At 44.2% G+C, this 22,962-nt stretch overlaps 2 protein-coding genes and 3 non-coding genes across 9 annotated transcripts in view; 1 reads left to right on the top strand and 4 right to left on the bottom strand.

The window, feature by feature from the left end:
* Positions 1-7,196, top strand: part of LOC121271655 (ubinuclein-2-like) — a 77,455-nt gene extending 70,259 nt beyond the window's left edge. For 3 of the 4 annotated variants that reach the window (XM_041177768.1, XM_041177769.1, XM_041177767.1), the window contains one exon: positions 1,007-7,196. In XM_041177768.1, coding sequence (XP_041033702.1) covers positions 1,007-1,056 — 50 coding nt within the window. In that variant the 3' untranslated portion in view covers positions 1,057-7,196. The remainder of the gene's footprint in view (positions 1-1,006) is intronic. The other variant, XR_005941744.1, reaches the window with a different exon arrangement.
* A 3,729-nt stretch (positions 7,197-10,925) lies between these two features.
* rpsa (ribosomal protein SA) lies at positions 10,926-22,435 on the bottom strand. Of its 2 annotated transcripts, none has more exons than XM_041178016.1 (7): positions 22,351-22,435; positions 21,122-21,290; positions 17,464-17,582; positions 16,655-16,900; positions 12,633-12,761; positions 12,068-12,311; positions 10,926-11,100 (listed from the first exon to the last, which is right to left on the bottom strand). In XM_041178016.1, exons 2-7 carry the CDS (start codon positions 21,252-21,254, stop codon positions 11,006-11,008), a joined length of 966 nt encoding a protein of 321 aa, XP_041033950.1. In that variant the 5' UTR covers positions 21,255-21,290; positions 22,351-22,435; the 3' UTR covers positions 10,926-11,005. The 2 variants fall into 2 exon arrangements, with proteins under 2 accessions (XP_041033950.1, XP_041033951.1); XM_041178017.1 differs by having other exon boundaries at positions 22,347-22,374.
* LOC121271858 lies at positions 13,542-13,694 on the bottom strand. Its single transcript, XR_005941776.1, has one exon. It is a non-coding gene; the product is annotated as a small nucleolar RNA SNORA62/SNORA6 family (small nucleolar RNA).
* LOC121271856 lies at positions 17,222-17,382 on the bottom strand. Its single transcript, XR_005941774.1, has one exon. It is a non-coding gene; the product is annotated as a small nucleolar RNA SNORA62/SNORA6 family (small nucleolar RNA).
* LOC121271855 lies at positions 18,577-18,729 on the bottom strand. The gene has a single exon (XR_005941773.1). It is a non-coding gene; the product is annotated as a small nucleolar RNA SNORA62/SNORA6 family (small nucleolar RNA).
* Positions 22,436-22,962: the final 527 nt, after the last annotated feature.

The raw sequence follows: 22,962 nt of genomic DNA, 5'->3' as shown, positions 1-22,962 counted from the left end.
GTAGAGGTTTGAAATTGAGGGATTTTGATAGAGTATATAGGGGGCAGAGGACACAGATTTAAGATAATTGGCAAAAAAGTTAGGAGAGAGATGGGTAATTTTTGCCCAATGAGTTCTGGAAAGTGCTGCCCGAACGGGAGATGGCAGCAGATTCAATAGTAACCTTCAAAAGGGAATCGGATAAATCTTTAAAAGTTAACAAGCAGGTACATCAAGCAGTTAGGAAGGCAAATGATATGTTAGCCTTTATTACAAGGGGGTTGGCATATAAGAGTAAGCAAGTCTTGTAGCAGTTATGTTGAGCTTTGGTGAAACCAATTTATGTACAGTTTTGGACTCCATGCCTGTGGAAAGATTTGCGTAAAGGAGGTGCAGTGAAGGTTCACTAGATTGATTGCTGGCATGAAAGAGTTTTCCTATGAGGAGAGATTGAGTAAATTGAGCCTAAGTTCACCGGAGTTTATAAAAATGAGAGATAATATAATTAGAAACATACTAGGTTCTGAGAGGGCTTAACATAGTAGACACAGAGTTTGTTTCCCCTTTCTGGGGGAATCTAGAATTAGGGATCATAATCTCACATTTGGGATGGAGATGAGAAATTTCTTCACTCAGAGGCTTATGAATCCTTGGAATTCTCTACCCTAGAGGCTCAGTCATTGGGTATATTCAGGACAGAGATAGATTTTTGGGTTCTGAGGGAATCCAGGATAGGGCAGAGAAATATTGACGTAGATCATCTGCCAGAATCTTATTGAATGGCAGAGCAGGCTCCAGGGGCTTTATGCTTTCCTCTTATCTTATTTTACAAAAGGGAAACAAAAAATGGAGGAGTATTGGAAAAGAGTAGGGGAATGGGACTAACTGGATAACTCCTTCAGAAGCCAGCACAAGTATACTGGGCTAAATGCCCGCCTATGCTATATGAATCTATGATACTTAACCATAACAAAAGTATTGAACACTCTGCCCATTGTTAATATTCCCACTTTCTCCTCTTCCCCAGATGGCAACCAAAGCCAGGGAGACTCTTCAAAGGTCCAACGGAAATCATAATGACTTCTGAATCCTCCGCAAGGTCGCAGTGGACAGCATCACATGGGATTTGTTGGACTGAAGTTTCCCAATTGGTCTAGTTGCCTCCACCAATTAGGAGGCCTCTTGCTGGGTACATGACTGAGGGTGTTTTCCTTTTGTTAAGTTTATAACACTTCTGACCCAGAACACTGTGGAAAAGGGAAAAATTTACTGAGTTGAATTGATTTGCAAATGGGACCTAATTGAACCCGACCGAGTCTGACGGGTCCGTTAGCTTATCCGCTAACTGGGATGACTTCAGCCATGCCTGAGGAACAGTTCAATGGTTTAAAAGACTAATCGAAATGGTTAAATGGGATTCCAAAGCAAGGGGTCATTCAAAAAAGCACAGTTTTTATCACAAAAATGTGTATAGAGCAGCCATGGGTCCCATGGGAGTGGAACCGAGCAGAGAGGAAGCCTGGGGCTAGGGGGAGTGAGGCAAGGGGGAGCAAGAGAGTGAAATCTGGGGCCTGGGGGAGTGAGGCCTGGGGCCAAGGAAGCAAGGCTGGCAGAGCCTGAGGCCAATGGGAGTGAAGTATGGGGCCCAAGGCTGTGTAAGGAGTAAGGCTGAAGATCTGTCAGGAGTTCAAGCCAAGTGACTGTTTTTTAATGTTCTATTTATCCAATACCCAGTGGGCCTTATGTACAGAAGATGGTGAGACATTGGAATGAAGGACAGGAAAGGTAGGGGTGATGGTTTTGAGGGAGTGGGGAGGTACCTTAACCTAGTGGGCAAAATTTGAGGTGCTAAGAGGGCTGTAAATCAGTCTCACAAGGTCATGATATCTAACCCATCCTCAGGCAGGTCAGTCTTTGACCGGAATACCCTCAAAACAGGACTTGATTATTATCACATAATTAACAATTCTGCAGATCAGAAATTACTGATTGGCAGGGGCAAAGTAAAAAATTGGTTTGTCGCAAGACCTGTACAAGCTACTTCGAGAAGATCTTTGGCAGCCCAGGATCAACTTATAATGTAATTCAACCCTTTCTATTCTGTGGCAGTCTATGCCACGTGGACTGTACTGGCTGAATGGCCACCAGTAACTGTGGGGATTCCTTCTGGCCAAACTTCGGGGATGGAAGGATCACGTAGTGGGTGTCAGGGGCTTCTTAATTCATGTTGTGATATACACCTGCAATGTTTGGGATTCTTGGTGTAATGTGATGGGGGCCTTTAATTAACTTGCACCCAAGCAGTTGCATTTCTTGACAAAAGCCCTGAGATTGTACAGTGTGGTGATTAACATTCTCCCCCACAGGTGAAGCATTAAACTATGTTGCTGCCAGCTTAAAGCATCTGCCCTTCTCTGAAATTGGAGTTCGAGCTCGAGGCTTTTCCCAAGTTGGTTAAAGCTGTGCCCCAGGTTTTGAGACTGAGTCGAGGCGGCTTGGTTTTCAGTGTCACTGCCGCGTCAGTTGATCTCGGCTGGAGCAGTGCTGCTGTCAGCTCTGCGTCCTATGCAATAAAGAGTGGAAGAATAAATTTGGGTCCTGCCCTTGGACTGAGCCAGAGTGCATATGTATATGAAGGACAACATTGGACTGGTCTGTAACATTCTGTGGTTGAATAGCTTGTGAGCTCTCCCCTCCCCACGTTTGGGTGAGGTACCAGAGGCTGAATGCCACCTGGAACACAGTACTCTAAGTTGGCGCCTTCAAGGGAGGGGAGGAGTGCAGGGAAGGGGGAGCCTTCAAGCTTCTCATCCCCCTTTAAACTCCACCCTGTGGGATTAAGGAACTTATTTTGTCCACCCCTTCTTAAAAATAATGTTGCTTCAAATTCCCCCAGAGTCTCTATTGGAAATGCTGGAGTTGTTAAAGGTCACATCACTGAACTGGGGCCATGAGGACAGATGGCGAGATTTAGTGCATTGCAGGTCACATCAGACACAGGGAGGGAAATGGGTGATGTCCTTTATCATTGTCTGACTAAAGGATATTGGGGCTCTTTAAACCAAATCTTGCATCTCTTCCACCTGTCTTCAAGAAACAAACGAGAGAGTGTTGAGACATCTCCCAGACTGTTACATTAACATTTCCCACCTGGGTTATGTGCAAGTGTTTTACATCTATAAATATGGTGGAGTGACTTATACACCACAGAGAGCAGCAGATCTGAGCACCACCACCTTACAGTAAGCACAAACTGGCTCTGCTGGTTTAATTTTTTTCCCCCAAAGTTTCTGCTCTCTGAGTTTTTGGATATTCCAGCGCTCGGAGCTGACAGCGGGCTCTTGGCCTGAGGGAGGAAGTGGGGACAGATAAACAACAGCCACTGTACACTGAAGACCAGGCAGTGCTGAGCTGCAATGCCCCACCAGTTCAACTAACTTGCCAGCATTCTCAGGTGAAAAAAGGCATTCTCCCCTACTGAAGCCATGGAACCCAGACCCGCCAACCTGAATGAGGCGTCTGTCAGGGACAAGCAGAGAACTTCTAATATATATAAACATGCAAACTTGAATTTAACTGGCAATTTGTCTTTTTTTTTTGAGGGGTGGGTAGTGTGGAGTTAGTTTTCTAAAAGCAGCTAATTTCTGAACTAACTTTCATTTCTCCAGATTTGCTGGCTGTGGAACTTCTGTGCTATGGTATGTGGCCTGGGTTTGGGGTACTGTTACTCTGGGGCTGACCTGCAGCCTCTGGCCTGGCTAACTTCAGTCACTTTTGGTGAGTTGAGACTGTGTTCCCTACTCAAGTGTGTGGAGAAAGGCTGCTGAGGTTTGGCCTTGGCTGCTGATTTCCAACTGGGAGCAGCTTTTTACACATTAAAAACTCCTTCACATTTAAAGACCTTTATTCACATGACAGGTCATAAGAAATAGGAGCAGGAGCCTGCGCTGCCATCCAATAAGATCACACTGATTGTGGCCTAAACTGCACTTTCCTACCTTGCTTCCCCCAATGAGTATAGGTCCAACCTTTTCAACCTTTAATATGATAACCCCTTCATCCCAGGAATTAGCCTAGTGAACCTTCTCTGAACTGTCTCCCATGCAAGTATGTCCATCCTTAAATAAGGAGACCAAAACTGCATAGTACTCTAGATGCGGTCTCACCAATGCCTTGTGCAGATGTAACAAGACTTCCCTACTTTTATCCTCCATCCCCTTTGCAATAAAAGCCAACATTCCATTTGCCTTCCTAATTATTTACTATACCTGAATGGTAACGTTTTGTGATTCAGGTGCAAGAACACCCAGATCCCTCTGTACTGTAGAATTCTGCAGTGTTTCCCCTTTTAAATAATATTCTGCTTTTCTGTTATTCCTGCCAAAGTGGACAGTCTCACATTTTCACTCATGCTACTCCATCTGCTAAATTTTTGCCCACTCACTTAACATATTTATATCCTTTGTAGTCTCTTTGTATCCTCACAACTTGCTTTTCTATCTATCTTTATATCATCAGCAAATTTGACTCCAATACAGTCATTGATATAGATTGTAAATAGTTAAGGCTCCAACATTGGTAGCTGTGGCACTCTACTAGTCAGTTTGCCAATCTGAAAATGACCCATTTTCCTGTTTGTTAGCCAATCCTCTATCCATAGTAATATATGACCCCCAACACCATGAGCTCTTGTGCAGGTGAAGATAGGGGGATATTTTTTTAGAATAAGCTCCCCCCCCAGCATCCTGTAGGCTGACCCACCCAACCAACCAAGCTAAGTGGGATGTGGGTCGTGGTTGCATTACTCTTCTGTCAGCAACCATCCACACACTAACTCACTTCCAGCAGATACCACTGCAATTCGGGCTAGTGTGGTTCAAGCACTGACTCGCTCGAGTCTTGAGAAGTTCCTGAGTGACCCACAGTTCAAAATCCCTGGACAGTCAGACGCCTTGCCAGCTTATTCTCAAGCTGGTTTACAGCTCTGGATGATGGGACCTCCAGTTCCCTCCTGCTCAGTAAATAACCAAACTATCGAGTGCCTTGAGAATATTCAATGATGGAGAAAAGGTAAGGAAGGAGGTTGCTCTGTCCCTGCTGATTCTACCTCCGATTATTTTGCTGTCTGTCTCCCTTCCAAAAGGTGACGGGGAGGAGGCCGGGTCCGTTTACTGCTGCAGCTGCCTGTGGGCAAGATTCCAGCTGGTTTACTATCAGATTCAGCCCAGTGACTTGCTCCTATATGTAGTAACCATTTAGAATTCACTGAGAGTAATGATGTAAGCGATACATCCTCTCTTCAATCAAGATTGGTTGGGGACTTATTAGCTGTTGCCTATTTGGAGGCTGTCAGACAACCCATGATATTCGGAATGCAGTTGCCACCTGTAGGTGCCTCGCCGAGTCTCCCATAGCGAGGAGGTGGACAGAATCTATACTGACAGCTGAGTGCTTTCCACATGTACGAATTTCACACGCATCTCAGTGATGACCTGAATGTAAATGATAGAAAATCTGCTGTTGGATATCTTCCCTCACTCCCTTGCCTGCATCACAACTGGGATACTCCCTGTTGTGTTTTACATCAGCCCCTGCATAATATAGAAATTCTGTGCAAGTTGCAAGAGTATCACTTGTGGGATTCCAGGCTGGGATATTCCTTGTGGGATTGAGTCAAATTTTGAGTGTCCAGATTGACGAGAATCCGGAGTGAGTTGCTGGATTACGCCTCTCCGACACTGGCCTTTCGCTGAGATGATGTGGAGGGAGCGGTTGGCTAAATTGTCTGTTTTCTGCTTCCTTAATTTGCACTAAACTTTGACCATTTCAACGTCAGGGATTCCAATTGCGGAGAACCTGAGCGATTTGGTCCCACAGCGATGGAGTGTGTTTTCTCCCAGCCCTGCTTCATGATTGACTTTTTGCAACCCAACCTTCCCTACCATGAAGCAGGTCACTCGGAATTAACATCACAGGAGTCCGCCCCACTCTCCAACTGAAGTTTTTTTTTAAAGAGGTTTAAATCTTTAATCTGCTAAATTAACTGTTAAATCCCTGCCTACTCCACTTCGCCCCTGTCCTAAATATTTAACTTTGACAAGTTTAAAATCCAGATGCACAGTAAAGTCACTGCAGCATTTTAACCCGTTGACAGTTAACGCCCTCCATCCTTTCCTGTCCCCTCCGCACCCCCAGGTGGAGGCAAGTGTTATACAGTCATGTATGTGTGTGTGTGTGTCTTAGAATGTTAGAATAATTTATTAGACAGTTCTTGAGAATTGTAAAGGATTAAATCTCAGGATTTGAATGACTGCAGCTTCAGCCTGTTAAATTCTGTTAACCGAGAATCTCTTCTGTGATTTAATAGAGGGCTTTATAAAGGAGAAACTATTCCCGGTGGCAGAAGAGTCGTGAACCAGAGACAGATCTTAATTAATTGGCGAAAGCGCTAATGGCAGACAAGGAGACATTTTTATACAGAGTTGTAGTGATCTGGACAGCACTGCCTGACAGGGAGCTGGAAGTAATTTTAATCAGTAATTTCAAAATGCAATTGGATAAATAATTGAAGGGAAAAAATTGCAGGGGGAAAAGCAGGATTAACTTTTTCAAAGAGCCAGCACAGGCACAATGGGCCAAATAGCCTCCTGTGCTGTATCACTCCATGATCATTTCTAATAGGTTTTTGTGTCCCAGTAAAATAGAAGGTAAGTTTGTAGTCTTTGGGAGACTCCTGCTTTCTAACCCTGGTGATATGGAAACTACTAACCCATTTTTATCACGTGTTTGAAAAAATCATTCTAGTGCTTAATAGCAGGGATCTATTGGGCTGCCTTAATCCACCTTTTACCCTCTAAATGAACTGGTGTCAGGACCTCGGGCGTTTGAACCCTGGATGAGCGATGGTGTCACTGTACTTCTGTTATCTATCAAAACAGGTAAACCAACAAATTTACATATTGGAGCAAAACCTCATCTGTTTAGACAGGAATGTAGGCTTGAGAAACCTATTGCCCATTAACCCTGGTACCTGAAATACAGGAGATATCTGATCTGTTCAAGAGGGATTGTTCACAAAAGAGCAAACACCAGTGATTTGCCCGTGAGGCGTCCTGTTCTGTCAGTTGTTATCTGACTGTTATTGCCATAACTGTAATTTTTTTTCTTGATGTGACATTGTGTGTAACAAAGAGATAAAATTGTAAATGATGATCAAATTCTGAACTAATGTTTTGTTGTCTAAAAACCCACCATTTCTGCTTCCCCCTCTCTCACTCTCCAAATTGCCTTCAACAGGTTCTAAATTTGTGGCTGGGATCCCCTTCTGTCTAAGTAGCCACCAGATCACCCGAGCTATCTAACCACATGGGCCATCACAGCCAAGCTCCAGTCTCTCACCTGGATTTGCTGAAAGCCAATCAGGTGGAGAAACCCTGGCCTGGCCAATATTCCTCTTCCCTAATGGAAGGGTATTGAGGGTAATTGCTTCATCCATTCCATTGGGCTAGCTGAGATAGCTATCTCAGCACAGAGCAGGGGCTCAATCTTTAACCTTTTCTGGTTGGTATGGTTCTTTTAAGTAACATAAGAACAGGAGGTCATTCAGCCCTTGAGTCCATTCCACCATTCTGTATCTTAACTTCATCTACCCACTTTAGTCCCATAACCCTTAAACCCTCAGGGTCAATCTCAATTTTGAATCCCAACCTCAACAACTTTTCTGGGAGTGTTCCAGATTCTTACTATCCTTTGTGTGCTTATACCTCAACTTCATTTACTCACCTTTAGTCCAATCCTTGTGGACTTCAGTCTTTTTTGAGCAGTCAACCTGGGATAGGAAAGAGGGCTACTCCTCAATTGTTCATTTTTTGAGGCATGAGGGAGCAGTGAGGTAAGGAATGGTGAAGCTGATGGAGTTAAGGTTGAAGCAAAGAGAAGGCCATTTACTGGCCTTATGTCTGCAGTTAGATGATTTGTAGTACAGTTGTGTGGGGGCAGAGGAAGAGGAATGTGAATCCCAAGGTAGGCTATAAGGAGTATTTTAAAGGGAGAGACAGTTTACGGAGGGAATTTCAGAGCTTAGAGCCTTGGCAGCTTAAGGAACAGCCACCAATGGTGGAGCAGTCAAAATCAGAGATGTTCAAGCAGTGAGAATTAGATGAGTGCAGATATCTTGGAGATTTGTGGAGCTAGAGGAAGGTTATGGACAGGGGAGGGAGGCAAAATGGAACTCCTTTATTTTCTTGCCATCTGTCCATAAGCCTAGGCGTTTTATTTGAAATAGGTGTGGTGTGTTTCGCAAAACTTTGTTTGTGAGGTCATTTTTTAAAATGACTCGCAGCAAATTCTCTTTAGGATTAAATCAGTATAGTTTATTCGAACATTCAATCCCAGGAAATGGTCACTGTTTCATACTCACACAAAAATGCAATAAGAAGATACGAAAAGAGGTGATTTTACAACAATGAATAATTAAAAAGCACCACAGATATGGATATCAGTTCATGTCATTGCCAGAATCCAGAAAGAGTCCAGTGAGGATTCCTTCACAGAGGAGCTATAGTTCAGGTGAGTTCAACTAGCTGAAGCAGGATTTGCAGAATTTCTTTAATGTTGATGGGGACGCAGTGAGATGAAGTTGGTATACAAAGAAGCAGGCTCCGAGGAGCTTCCATCATAAGGTCAGAAGTGGAGATGTTCATTGATGATTGCACAATGTTCAGCACCATTCACGGCTCCTCAGATACTGAAGCAGCCCATGTCCAAATGCAACAAGACCTGGTTTGTATGATTCAATATCAGGCACTCTATGGATCTTTCTTACCTAGCAGGCCCCACTTTGATCATAGGAGTGAACACAGTTTGTCAAGATCACAGTTAGGCAAAAGCTCAGTGTGGCCTTGCACTATACAGAAATTCCCAGGTTCAGTTCAATTCAGTTCACCATGGCCTTCAGTTGCCATTAGGATGGGAGGGATAGTGACACCCACTGCAACAATAACTTGCATTTATAAAGCAACTTTGTCGTAGTAAATGGCTGAAGGTCCATCACACTGGTATCATCAAACAAAATTTGGCACTGAACCATGGGAGATATTAGAACAAACGAGTAAAAGGTTAATCGAAGAGGTTGGCTTTTGAGTAGCATCTTAAAAGGAGTAAAGAGGTAGGCAGCTTTAGGGAGAGAATTCCAGAGCTTAGTACGCTGGCAGCTGAAAGCACTGTCATCAATGTTGGAGAGATTAAAATCAGGAATGTGCACACCCCCAGGTACAGAATTGGGATCACCCACAGGTAGATCCTGTTGATAATCTAGGATCAAATGGAAGAATGAGCAGTTGGACAATGTACCAAAGAGGGCACACAATGCTTGGTTTCAGAAGCTAAGATCAGAGCTGGGAAAGAAGAATTAAAGCCCTGGCAATGGCCATTTGGGCTGCACATTGAGTTAATGGAGCCAAAAATACTATTGGAGAGCGCATTTGAAATTTCAACCAGTTTGGTCCTGCATTAGCCAGATGCAGATCCGTCTACAGTTGCATCATTCCCAATACAATTGAGTTATGATGTCACAGGTATTTTTACTTCTGTCCATTAAATATTTGCACAGCACTTTCCCAATTAAATGTCTCAATGCTTCATACAATTAATCAGCCAAGGCCAAGAGAGCCCTTAACTTTGAAAAATCGAGGAGAGGTTCCACCTAGTGCAGAATTTTCAACAATGTTCAGCAAGCTTGGCCTGTTAGTACCAGCAACATCACAAATCAGGGAGGGCCTAGAATTACTCCCTGGTGCACACCAAGTTTCACAGCCATCAGATCCTACAGCACTGGGAGGACTGTTTGACAACAGCAACTGTGAGTTAGTGACATCAGTGCTTACACCTGCAGCCAAGAAGCAACATTTCTGGACAATGTAATAGGTTGCATTTGCATGCAATAGTATTTCAGTTCAGTGCTGCAAAGATATATGTCTGGTACATGTTATGTCAATGAATGATCTTTTGACTCAGTCCCCACACCATCTGTTAGTGTAATGGAGACTGTTCTTAAGTAGGGCTCTTTGCATTTCTCGATGTAGGATGCAATATGCAGATATATTGCAATTGGCACGTTAATTTACAACTATTCTTAGTGGGTAAGAACCGGTCCCAGATTTTGTACAAGATATAGAGTTCATGAAGCAATGCCCTGAGATAACCTTCCATCCTGAAACAGAAGACTCAGAAGATCTTAGCATTTACTTTTCCTTAAGAAACTAGCCATCCGCAAGATGCACCATCAGCAACTCATCAAACATGTGACCTCTACCAGCTAGCTCAAGGGTCATGGAAATTTGTCCAAGCCTGGCTTGGAAATATATCACCGTTTTGTCACTGTCAAAATCCTGAAACTCCCTCCCTTACAGCACCGCTACACCACATGAACTGCAGCGGCTCACCAACACCTTCTCAAGGGCAATAAATGCTGGCCTTACAAGTAGCTCCTACATCCCTTTAATGAATAATTAATATTGCTTCTTGACAAAGAAACTCATGTCCCTAATTTACTACTGTAGTTATCCTCCTACTTTATAAATGCTCAGGGATAACAAGATGTTCCAGTCAAAGGCTGCTCTCACAGAGCAGAAACTGTTTCCTGCACTAACACCACACAGCCCTATCACCAAGCCCAAATGTGGCAGGCCCAGCCTCACAAACCAAGGCTGAAGAGCCCGATTGTGGGGAATGGTTCCGAGTCAGTTTCTCAATTACAGCAGACTCTACCTCAGTCAGTTTGTGCCCATCATTTGAGAGGGGGTATCAGCTGCCCAGGAAAACAGCAACCTCAACATCCGATCGGGTGCAACACAAGAGTAAAAACTAGCTGGAACAGAGCTCCAATTGTTTTTCCTTTAGTACTGGAATCAAAGGAAAGATTAAATTTATTACACCAAACAAGAATGTTTAAAAACAAATCATTTTATTTCCTTTTCAACCAAATGCAGACAGGCAGGTGAGTTTTCTGGCCAATTCCGACCCAGTCTTAGGACCAATCAGCGGTAGCACCACCCCATTCTGGAGCCTGTGCAGTGGGAGCAGCAGACCAGTCTTCAGCAGCAGGCTGAGCACTCCAGTCCTCTGTTAAAAGAAAGAGAGGGAAAAGCATTAGAGAAATCCTGCACTCAGAAGATCCTCAGTCACGAGGAGAGGGAGCCAATACTGGATCCTATAGTGCTAATGTAATCAAATGATGAGTCCAACTCAAACACTCCAACTCGAGCACCTTCACAAGGGTTTATCATGGAAAGGATTCAGAATTGTAAGTTTATTCCATAAGCATTTCATTTTTGGCAGTGGGTATCCCCTACTCCAGCTTGCACTTTGTTGCTAAATTGTCATCCCCATTTTCCCTCTCCACAAATAGCTATTTGCATGTTTCCCGGATACTTCAGCAAACCAGAAATTGCAGACCTTGAAACTTGAACTGTATAATCCTCCTACCAAATATTGCGTTCAGCCAGTTTCATTTTTGTTAAAAACAGTTTTCACTGGGCTACCAGACTCTGTCCTGGACTATGGCAGGTCACAGGATCCTGCACTGGACTGTCTCTGGCGGCTGAATTCTGGCGTGGTAGAAATGCTGGACAAGTTTAATTTTGCAATCCACAAAATCTACCAGCAATGGTGAATTCTGCCCTTTGTGATATAGTGAAATATCATACACCCACCCGAATCTGAAAACTCCTATTGCTGACAAGCTGGAAATGGGATACTCATTAGCACAGATTAAAGCTTTGGTAACTCAGAAATCAGTCAACATTTTCCAACAATAATCTTTTGTGCTTGTCTGGAAATGGAGATCAAAACCCTTGTGATGATCACAACGTGTGAGCAGATATTAAGTGGAAGATGAGGTTCGGAAGTCTCTTGAATGTTGCACAGTAAGTGGAACTATACACCAGAAGGAAATGTTAACCACACGGGTGAGGGGAGACAGAAAAAACTAAAGCTCTTTAAAGGTCACCTCCACCCCTGCCCTCCCCCAACACAACCTTCCATCTCTGACCTCAATCATTCAGAAAATGCTGTTTATCCCTAAACTCACTTGTAGCTGTTTCAGCAGTGAACGTTGCTGGCTTCGCGTATGGACTTGCTGCCTCCAGTGTCTCAGCCAGGTTTTTACCAGTTGCAGCTGCAAACTGCTGGATGGGCACAGAAGGGACCTGCACCCCCTCAGGCCAGTCGGTAACCTCAGGTTGAACGAACTCTGCAACAGGAGCAGTCCACTCTCCCTGGTACTCCTCCTTACCAGCAGCCTTCTCTGCAGCAGCTTGTTCCTCCTTCTCAATCTACAACAGGATTGGTAAAAACAGTTATAAGGCAAGCAACAGCCACAAGTCATTCATCAATCCAACGGAAAGATGCCTACACCTACAAAGACAATCTTAGCTGGGTGCCGGAGTAGTGCATCAGTGACATAATCACGCAACCAAATCTGATTCTCTCCCAACAAAATAATTCCAGTAAGCCTCAATTTTGAAATTAAAAAATTAAAACCACTACACAAAGACCTCCAGGAACAAGAAGATTTCAGAGGTAGTTTACCAGAACGCATGGCAACCCAACTAAAACTTTCAATAGCAAGTTAATCAGCTATTTATCAAACACACCTCATCAGGATCCCTGTAGAAGTACAGATCAGGCATCACCTCCCATGGATGTTCGCGGCTAATGGTACCACGCATACGCAGAACTTCCCGGGCAAGCATCCACCACATCAGACCAATGGAGTGGGCACCCTAACAGACAAGACAAACAGTTATGTTCATCAGCTCCCATCCTTTAAACCTGCAATGAGAGATTGAAATCCTAACAGCATTTGAGATAAGTTCTAGAGTCTTCTGAACTGCATGCAAAGACACAAGGTTACAAAACCCAACACATCATTTGCAGTGGATTTGACTGCATCTCTTTAATATGGTATCATTAACCGTTTCAACCTGCCTTTATCTGCCTTGATCTACAATGCAAACAGAACTGTCAGCAGTGCTTTGTAACAGCAACTCATTGGGTATGCCCAAATGCTGCTTGCTACGAGGGATGGACAATGTCATCTCAATGAGTACCAACGTCACCAGATGACAAGAACTCACGGGGGCAGTGCTGTCCCACAGCTATCAGAAGCCCTCCTGCTCCATTCATGTGATCCTTGAAAGAGGGCAGCAGTGAGCAACACCTGAACCCTCACATTACAAAGAAATTATATACAAACGCAGAACACCACAAAGCCATGAAATGTAAATACTGTTGCAACACAAAATCCTGTTTAGCTCCACTTCACCCCACCCCCCTTGTTAGATATTCTATCGAAGTAAATCTCAACCGACTCATCTAAAAGATTAAGATCATAAACTATCATAATTCCAAGAGTTGTTTGAAATACCCTATTGAAACAATTCCAGAATACAAATGATGACACCCATTTATTTATTTATTCATTCTACCAGTTCAGAGCAGTCCTAAACAGTCAGGGTTTCTCAGTTAATTGCTTGCTTCTGAACCCGTCAGCATTACACTGGCAATGTAGCAGGCTTTACTACCAGACCTTACTCACTTGAGCCAGAGACTCGAGCAGTGTTAGAGATTCCTGCAGAATAATGTCGCACATTTCCTACTCTCAGAGTTCATCGGCCACTGACTGGCCTCAGCTCCAAGTTCTAGCAATGTGCATTCATATATTGCAAACCCACCACTACCAAGAAATTGGGAGAGACCAGGTTTTAATCAGATTTCTGACCCTCTCCCTAATTCTATTTCCTTTTATAGTCCCCAATGTGGCATCTTGACAAAAATGTTCTGAAAGTCCACATACACCTTTCCCCAGCCACCACATACTTCACCTGAGTGTCAGACATGATCTGCCTTTCTGAAAGATGCTTTAGCTGATTCCAATTAAATTTCTTTACAACTAGATATAGTATTAAACTAGTCTCCAGATCCCTAGTGAAATGAGGTATTAGAGTGGCCACTCTTCGAGCTCTTCAAACTGAGCTCAACTTTGCTCCCATTTGTTAACTGCCATCTCATTTTGAAGCAATTCAGGATTTAGTCCCTCTCAAAATCTCATACTGGAACAAAGCACTTGACAAGTGAAACTGTTTTTGTTCTCTTGGCATTGACTAGTCTGGAGCAGCATCCTTAGCAGAATGAGGAACTCTCTGTGACCTCAGAGTAAAGACACCCTGAAGTAACAGCGACCACAATATCATTGAATTTTACATCCAGTTTGAAAGAGAAAACTGTGGGTCTAAGGCTAATGTTTTAAACTTAAAAAAGGGCAACTACATGGGCAAGAGAGCTGAGCTAGCTGAAGTGAACTGGGTACTAAGCTAGAGGATAATCAATAGAGGAACAGTGGGGGACATTTAAGGGGATATTTCAGATGAGTAAGTATATTCCTTCTATAAAGAAATATTCTAAGGGGAGGAACCACCATCTGTGATTAACTAAAGTAGTAAAGAAAGCATCAAACTTAATGAAAAAGCATCTAACTGCACAAAGGTGAGTGGCAGGTCAGACGAATGGTCAGAATATAAAGAATGGCAAAAAATGACTAAATGGTTAATCAGAAGAAAGAACTGGAAAATGAGAGGAAGCTAGCTGGAAATGTAAGAACGGATAGCAAGAGCTTCTTCAGGTATTTAAAAAGAAAAACACTAAGTAAAGTGAGTGTTGGTCCTCTAGAGAGTGAGAATGGGGTGTTAATAATCGATAATAACAAAATGGCAGATGAAACGACCAAATATTTTGCTTCTGTCTTCACTATAGAGGATACAAAAATCATTCCAGGAATAGCCGTAAATCAAGTGGTGGAAGGGAGAGGGGAACTTGGTGAAATTACAATCACTAGGGAAGCGGCACTGAGCAAACTGCTGGAGCTACAGGCTGACAAGTCTCCAAGTCTTGATGGACTTCATCCAAGGCTCTTAAAAAAGGTGGCTAACAAGGTCATAGATGCACTGTTAATTTTCCCCAAAATCGTTAGAGTCTGGAAATGTTCCAGCAGACTGGAAAGTAACAAATATAACCTCTCTATTCAAGAAGGGAGGGAGGCAGAAAACAGGAAACTACAGACCAGTTAGCCTGATGGCTGTCATGGGGAAGGTGCTAGAATCGATCAATAAACAGGTTATAGTTGGGCACTTAGAAAAACTCACGGTAATTGGGAAGAGTCAGCATGGTTTTGTGAAAGGGAAATCATGTTTAACCAACTTATTGGAGTTCTTTGCACCGTGGATAAAGGGAAGCCTGTAGATGTGCTGTACTTGGATTTCCAGAATGCATTCGATAAGGTGCCAGATCAAAGGTTATTGCGGAAAATAAAAGCTCCTGGTGTAGGGGGTAACGTATTAGCACGGAGAGAAGATTGGCTGGCTGGGAGAAAACAGAGTATGCGTAAATGGGTCTTTTTCTGATTGGCGGGATGCAAAGAGTGGAGTCCCGTAGAGGTCTGTACTGGGGCCTCAACATTTTACAATTTATACATTGACATGGATGAGGGCAGCAAAGCCATGGTAGCTAAATTTACAGATGATACAAAGGTAAGTAGGAAAGTATGTTGTGAAGAGAACATAAGGAGGTTGCAGATGGATATAGATAGGTTGATTGAGTGGGCAAAAATCTGGCAGATGGAGTACAATGTGGGGAAATGAAAAGTTAGGAAGAATAAAAAAAGCATATTACTTAAATGGAGAACGACTACAGAATTCAGAGGTGCAGGGGATCTCGGTGTTCTTGTGTATGACTCAAAAAGTCAGTATGCAGGAACAGCAAGTAATCAAGAAGGCTAATGGAATGCTACCCTTTATAACAACCCTTTGAACATAAAAGGATGTTACGCTTCAGTTATACAAGGCATTGGTGACACCGCATCTCGAATACTCTGTGGAGTTTTGGTCTCTTTATTTAATGAAGGATGTTAATGCATTAGAGGCAGTTTACTAGGTTAATACCTGGATTGAGTGGGTTGTCTTATGAGGAAAGGTTAGGCAGGCTGGGCTTGTTTCCACCAGAGTTTAGAAGAGTGAGGGGTGACTTGATTGAAATGTACCAAGTCCTGAATGGTACTGAAAAGGGGGACATGGGACGTGTTTCCACTTGTGGGTGAGTCCAGAACTAGAGGGCAGTGTTTTGAAATTAGGGATTGTCCTTTTAGGACAGATGAGAAGAATTTTTTTCTGAGGATTGTGTGACTTTGAGGCTGTTTCAGGAGGCAGGGTCATTGAATATCTTTAAGGAGGTAGACAGATTCTTGTTAGGCAAGGGAATCAAAGGTTATCAGGGGTAGATGGGAATGTGGAATTAGTAATAAAAACAGATCAGCCATGATCTTACTGAATGGCAGAGCAGGCTCGATGGGCTGAATGGTCTACTCCTGTTCCTATTTCGTATGTTCGAGTCCCCAAGAACAGGCTCTCCATCCTGGCCACTCCATCCACTGTTCAGATTAATTGGATGAATAAAGAAAGTGGATGGTTCTAACATACACTTCATGGCAGCAAAGGCCCAAGAACAGGAAACTTACCCGTCTATTTAGAGGATCAAGAGAGGAGAAAGAAAACGGAAACTTCAGAATAAAGTTAAAGTCACAACAATTAAACAACATCGGATGAATTCAGTTAGACAGCTGTACCTTGTTGTTGCATGGGACTGCGATATCCACGTAACGCAGGGGCGAGTCAGTGTTGCACATGGCAATGGTGGGGATGTTAACGTATGATGCTTCAGTTAAGGGCTGATGATCCTGTCGAGGGTCTGTCACCACCAACAGACGGGGCTCCCTGAAGGCGGCCTGGATCTGATTGGTGAATGTACCTGGGGTAAACCTTCCAGCAATGGGGGTGGCGCCAGTGGCAGCAGCAAACTTCAGGACAGCACGCTGAGGGAGCAGAGGCAATCATGGTAAACAAATGTTAAAGGAACTTATTGGTAACTCAGCCGAGCCTTCATACACAGCTCTGCTACAGCTGAGTGCCTCCCAGAGCAGACAACACACGTGTATAACTCCCAACATGGTTTCAGTGTTCAAACTTCTGCAGGGATTTTAAAACAAAGCAAATCTCTCAGATCCCCTTTCAGTCTTAATCTCCTTCTAACGTTTCCATTCTCAGCTTCCAAAAACTTCCAGCTAAATGATAAGTGGTACTCCGCAGTAATACTGATGCATCAACGTTAATTAAACTGAGTCTAGTTTGAGATAAATTGTGACAAGGATTACTATCAAACCCCACTCATCGAGTCATACCGACCCTTGTGGTGTTAGCGAAAAACCTGCCAGCATTAATGTAGCACATTTCCGACACCTGAGAGATCACTGGCCAAGGTATCAGCCCTAACCCCCAGGTTTTAATAACGTGCAGTTCTACGAGACATAAAATGGCACAATGATAACAGCGGCCGATGGAGAATACAGAGCAGACAGGTCATTTCTTCTGCACACACCTGCCCAAACGGTCTGGAGGAGATGACGCAGACGTCAGCTGGGTTCTCGATAGAGACAATGGCACGAGCTGCGAGCAGCAACTTCTCCCATGTCTTCTTCAGGTTGATGATATAGATACCTGTTAATAAACAAAACATACAAACGTATATGAGTATAAAGAACAAAACACAAACGTATAAAGTAGGGGATCAAAATTAATCCTGGGTTTAGTATCCAGTGTTCTATATAATCCCCTCTTTCCCCCGACCTCTCCAATGTCTCTGGAGCACCTCGAGTATCCAGAAAACGGAATTGGATACTCAAAGATTTACAGGGTGACAGGGAAAGAACACAGGGTGGAATTCATTAGACAACTCTTTCAAACAGCCCAATACAGGGCAATAGGGCAATGGGCCAAATGGCCTCTTGGGCTGCAAGATTCTACGAAAAGGTTGGATACCCTACAAACAACTTGCATTTATAATCACACTTTTAACATAGTGGTGGCCCAATACACCTCAACGAGCCACATCAAAGAGTTTGACACTGAACCCACATGGGGTTATTAAGACAAGTAAGGTCACAGAGATAGGTGTAAGGAGAAAGATGTAGTGAGGTTTAGGGAGAGAATTCCAGAGTTTGAGTTTATCCCCCCAGGGCTAAGAGCACAGAGTTTGATTTCAAGACTGATTGGTTGTAAAGCACTTTTGGACATCCTGGGGAATGTGTCATGCACTTTATCAATGCAAATTCTTCCTTCCTCTCCAACTAAAAACAGCCCAGAGCTGGGGAAGCCCAAGAGGAGAAACCTCACAGGAAGGGAGGAAAATGCTCCACCACCACTATCGGCAACAGACAGCGGAGGCTGGAGACAACTCATGAACCAACCTAATTAGCCAAACAGATTGCATTGTACAGGACAGTGCAATTCCGGGGCAGGGATGAGGAGGGTGAAGAAGATTCTTTGGATAACATTGAATCATTACTTAGAGCCTTAAACTCCAACCACATAACAAGGCTGCACAAGATAACAGTTTGCCTCTTTCTAACCCAAATCCATCCACTTCAATTATTTCTAGGTTAGTGCACAGAAACCTGGACATTCTCCAGTGCAAGGGAATACCAGGCAGTACAGGTGTAGCAGGAACTACTATCAAACCCCACTCATTAAGTCAGACTCTAGTGGTGTTAGCGAAACTCCTGCCAATTTACTATAGCACACCTCCGACACCCAGAGTTCATTGGCCAGGGACTGACCTCAGCACTGAGTTTTAAGAATGTGCAGAAAGAAAATGAAAAATAGAATCACTCCACATCCCTCGGAGGCTGACGCCAATTTTTTCCTGGTCAATTTCCCAATGGTGCATATCAGTCCCTCAGCCCTTCTCTGCACAGTCTCCAGGACCTGAATCTTCCTCTTGGGACTGGAGCATGCTACCTCAACAGAGAGGCATACAGCTTTGACATAACATGGTCTGAGATAAAAATATAGCTCTGTCTTTCTCAGTGCACTATGCAGTACCAATCAATGTGCTGAAATTTCACCCCCCTTAACACCTCACCAAACAAGTGGCTCCTGTAGACAGGACACCCTTACTACCACTTGCGAGATAACATAGCAAGCTCACAACTAACATTCTCATCAAAAGAAAATGAGTCATTAAGCCTTCTAATTTAAGCTATAGTAAAATAATGAATTAGTTATCCAGAGGCCTGGGCTAAAGATCCAAAGACACGAATCCAAATGCCACGGCTGCAGCCGGAGAATTTAAATTTAGTTCATTAGATAATTCTGGAATAAAAAGCCAGTCTCAGTAATGACTATGAAACTACTGGATTGCCACTGAAACCCACCTGGTTCACTAATGCCCTTTAGGGAAAGAAATCTGCTGTCCCTACCCAGTATGGCCTACATGTGACTCCAGACCAACAGCAATGTGGCCCACGGCCCTCTGAAATGGCCTGATGAGAAGCCGTCAATAATGCTGATCGCACCAAGAACGCCCACATCCTGTGAATGAAAAAAAAAGCAAAGGAATTGGGGAACCTGTGTGGTTTTAATGGGCCAGAGTTCAAATTGAGGCCAGACTGTCAGAATAAACTCTCCTCAGCCTGCTGAGATTTTCTTCCCTAAAGGGCATTGCTGGCTGCAACAGTCTACAGTACAACCAGCAAGTGAAGCCAGGCATGAGAAGTGGAAAAAATGCTTGCTTTTATATATACACAAGGTACAAGGCTGAATCCACACACAAAATGTTCACTACATGCAATAGAGGCTTGGGATTTAGTGAATTGTTAAAGATGCACACTGGAGTGCTGCAAAGGCCTGGGCCAATGCACCCCAGGATATTTTGATAAACGGATGGCATAATTTGTGGCGTTAATATACTTTGCACGCACAGTTAGCCAGGGCACATATAAATCCTGGACCCTGCGATCTCAATGACATCAGCGGTGTCACAATACAGAAGCACTTGAAAAACATCGGACCAATCCACTGCATCATATTCCTAAATGATGATTGTGAAAATTAGCCTGATTTTAATGGCTTCCATGTGTCTTGAGGAAAAAGTCATTGCAGATTTATGCGCAAGGTTTGCTGAAGCCAAGTTATTGGACAAGGAAGCTGTCAAAAATTGTCTGAATGTTGACAATGATGCTCCAGTTCACAGACAGTGAAATATGCGACATGGTCCTGAATAAGAACGAGAATGATAATGAAAATGGTGTGTTGGATGAACAGGAAAAAGTGTCTTTAACAGGTGAATAAGCATTACGGAGGAATTGGTTCAGGGGATGGAGAAGAGCTTCATTGCAGAGTAGCATATTATGTGGGTCTACAAAATACAAGAGGTGTTTTGGAAAGAAAAGCCCACATATTTGAAACCATTTAAGCTGCAGGACATGTTTAAAGGAGGTAAGACGGAGCCGGAGTCTGAGCCTTCAAGTCCTGCAGCCTCTGTCTGTACAACAGCGGACTCTTCTTCAGTTGAGATGTGAAATAATAAAATGAAGATGTAAATGTAAAGTAAAAAGCTTAAACGATAAAACAATAAATGTAAGTAAAAGACTTTGTAGCTTTAGTTTTATTTCTATACTTTTTTTCATGTTTTATCAGGGCATCATGCAGGACCCAAAATCCGTAAAATCCCCAATTCCGGAAGATCCCAAGCATCCCAGATACGGGGTCCGATAGCTGTACACCTGCAGTACCATTAAAACGCATCATGGCATTTCACAGGCACATAATCAGACAAAAAAAAATTAAGACAGGTTCAAATAAACAAGTACATTTTAAGGACAGCCAGAGGTAATGGGTTATCAGTGACGTGACATCACAGCTTTAGTATCTCTGCCAAGATCGGCAGCGCAGCACATTACTGAAGTGGAGCTGGACACCAACACCAGGTGCTTGAATAGAAGAGCTCCTTTCCCCAGCAGTGACATACCTTAACTTCAGCCCAAATATTAAAGAAGCCACAATAGGAGTGATTTAACAGTTCCCAACTAAAACAGGAAATGCAACCAATTTTGTCTAAAATACCAGATTGGAACAGATTACAATGGGTTTTTCTGGGACCTTCAGCTTTGGACTGGACACTAACTCTACATAATGACAAGTAACCTTTCCGGGTGTACTTTAAGCTTCCCTCTTTGACTCAGTTGCCAAGTGCCTACCATCACTTTTCCTCTTGTAGACATATTGCTCCATTTGGAAGTCCAGGTTGGTGCTGCCCAGGTGGGTAGAAGCAGCAAGGAATTTGAGGACATCCTCCTCCTTCATCTGCAGCACATCGAGACCTCCGGACATTGTGAACGTTTCCCGTTAAAAGCAACGATGGGTAACCTGAGGGACAAGAGTCCAGCACATTAAACAGATCCAAACATGGAACACAGGCACACAAATTTACTACTCCACAATTGAAGTGTCAGAATATCTCATCAGGAGCTTCTGATGAAAGGTCATGTTAACCCTTTCTCTCTACAGGCACTGAGAATTTCCAGCATCTTCAGTCTTTACTGCAGGTTTCTAACATCTGCAGTATTTGGCTTCTGTACAACCATTTCCACTGTTGCCCCAACTCACAAACAAATCAGCAGACCAGCAATTAGATCAAGTCTGTGTGACTCATACCGCCAAGATGCTTGGTGACCATGGTGCCTTGGCACAGCCTGAAAATAACGTCTACCAGAACTACAATGTGTACAATCCGCAAGAAGCGGTGCCATAAATAAGCCAAGGCTTCTTCTTGGCAAGGTGCTGATGTTAATATGTACCTCCTAGAAGCACAAGGGCAGTAGACGCACGGGAACCAAGTTCCTCTCCACACAGCATCCTGATTTGGAACTATATCACTGGGTCAAAATCCTGGAACTCCCTACCTCACAGCACCGTGGGCGTATCTACACCATATTCTGTGGCAACAGGCAGTTCAAGAAGGCAGCTCACCAACTGGGGATGGGCAATAAATGCCAACCTGTAAGTTGTCAGCTCCAGTTGTCAACTATGTCATCTCCACTGACACGTGACTTGGAATAATTGACCTCAGGACCACTCAGGGTCACGTGGTGCCCCATTCATGTCTGGTGGCCCCTCTGACAGGTGATTGCGGCCTAGGGCCGACGCTTCTCTCGAAATCCACCCCACCCGCCGGGACCCCACAGCGAGGACATCAGTAAGTAAAAGCAGCCACATGTTGATGGCCGCCTGAGCGCTGAGGGCCCGAGGCCCAAAGCCTGAGGCCTAACTCGTCCCGCACTCCGTGACTGAAGCGCTTTCAATGATCCTCCCTCCCCCCCTACTTTCTGACACTCGGTAAGATGTTGCTTATTATTATAATGCGGAAGCCCGGTGTGTGCAGCGGGCTCGATTGATTCCCTTTTCACTCAGTCAGTCACTCACTCACTCGGTACAACGCCGTGTGGAAGCTCGGCGGCAAAGAGGGCGTGCGCCGGAAGTGACGCTTTTTATAGGCGACCCGGCCCCGCCCTCCACCAATCAGCTCGCAGCTCTCCGGCCGTTCACTTCCGGGACGGTTGCCAGGGCGACGCGGGCGGGCGGTTTAGGCGGCTTCTGGTGCGGAGTTAGGCCCCAGCGGCCGGCAGCAGAGGGCAGACTCGGGCTGGGTGAGGGAAGTGGTGCCGACTTGGGCCTGTCCCAGTAGCAGGTCTCCCGGGCCTGGGTTGGGGGCTCTCTTTGCGCTGGGGGTGCGGTTTGATACACACTTAGGATCAGCCTTTCGGCCTGTCGTGTCTGTGCAGGCCCTCTAAAGGTGCTACTATCCGCCCCACCCTGCCTCCTCCCCCTAGACTTGCAATTTTTTCCATTTCAGATAATAATCCAATTCCCTCTTGAATGCCTCAATTGAACCTGCCTCCCCTGCGCTCTCAGGCAGCGCCTGGGTTGCCAACTCTTATTGCATGTGTGTCTGGAGATTTTCATCCCCGCTCCCTTGCCCAGTCAAACAGCCTTTTCACACACCCCCCAACCCCCAGCTATTGCTGATTTTTTTTTATAA

The sequence above is a fragment of the Carcharodon carcharias genome, chromosome 31 (assembly GCF_017639515.1).
Source record: "Carcharodon carcharias isolate sCarCar2 chromosome 31, sCarCar2.pri, whole genome shotgun sequence".
In the NCBI taxonomy this organism is placed as follows: domain Eukaryota; kingdom Metazoa; phylum Chordata; class Chondrichthyes; order Lamniformes; family Lamnidae; genus Carcharodon; species Carcharodon carcharias.
Note: the sequence above shows the minus strand (reverse complement) of the source record. Positions and strands in the feature narration are given on the sequence as shown.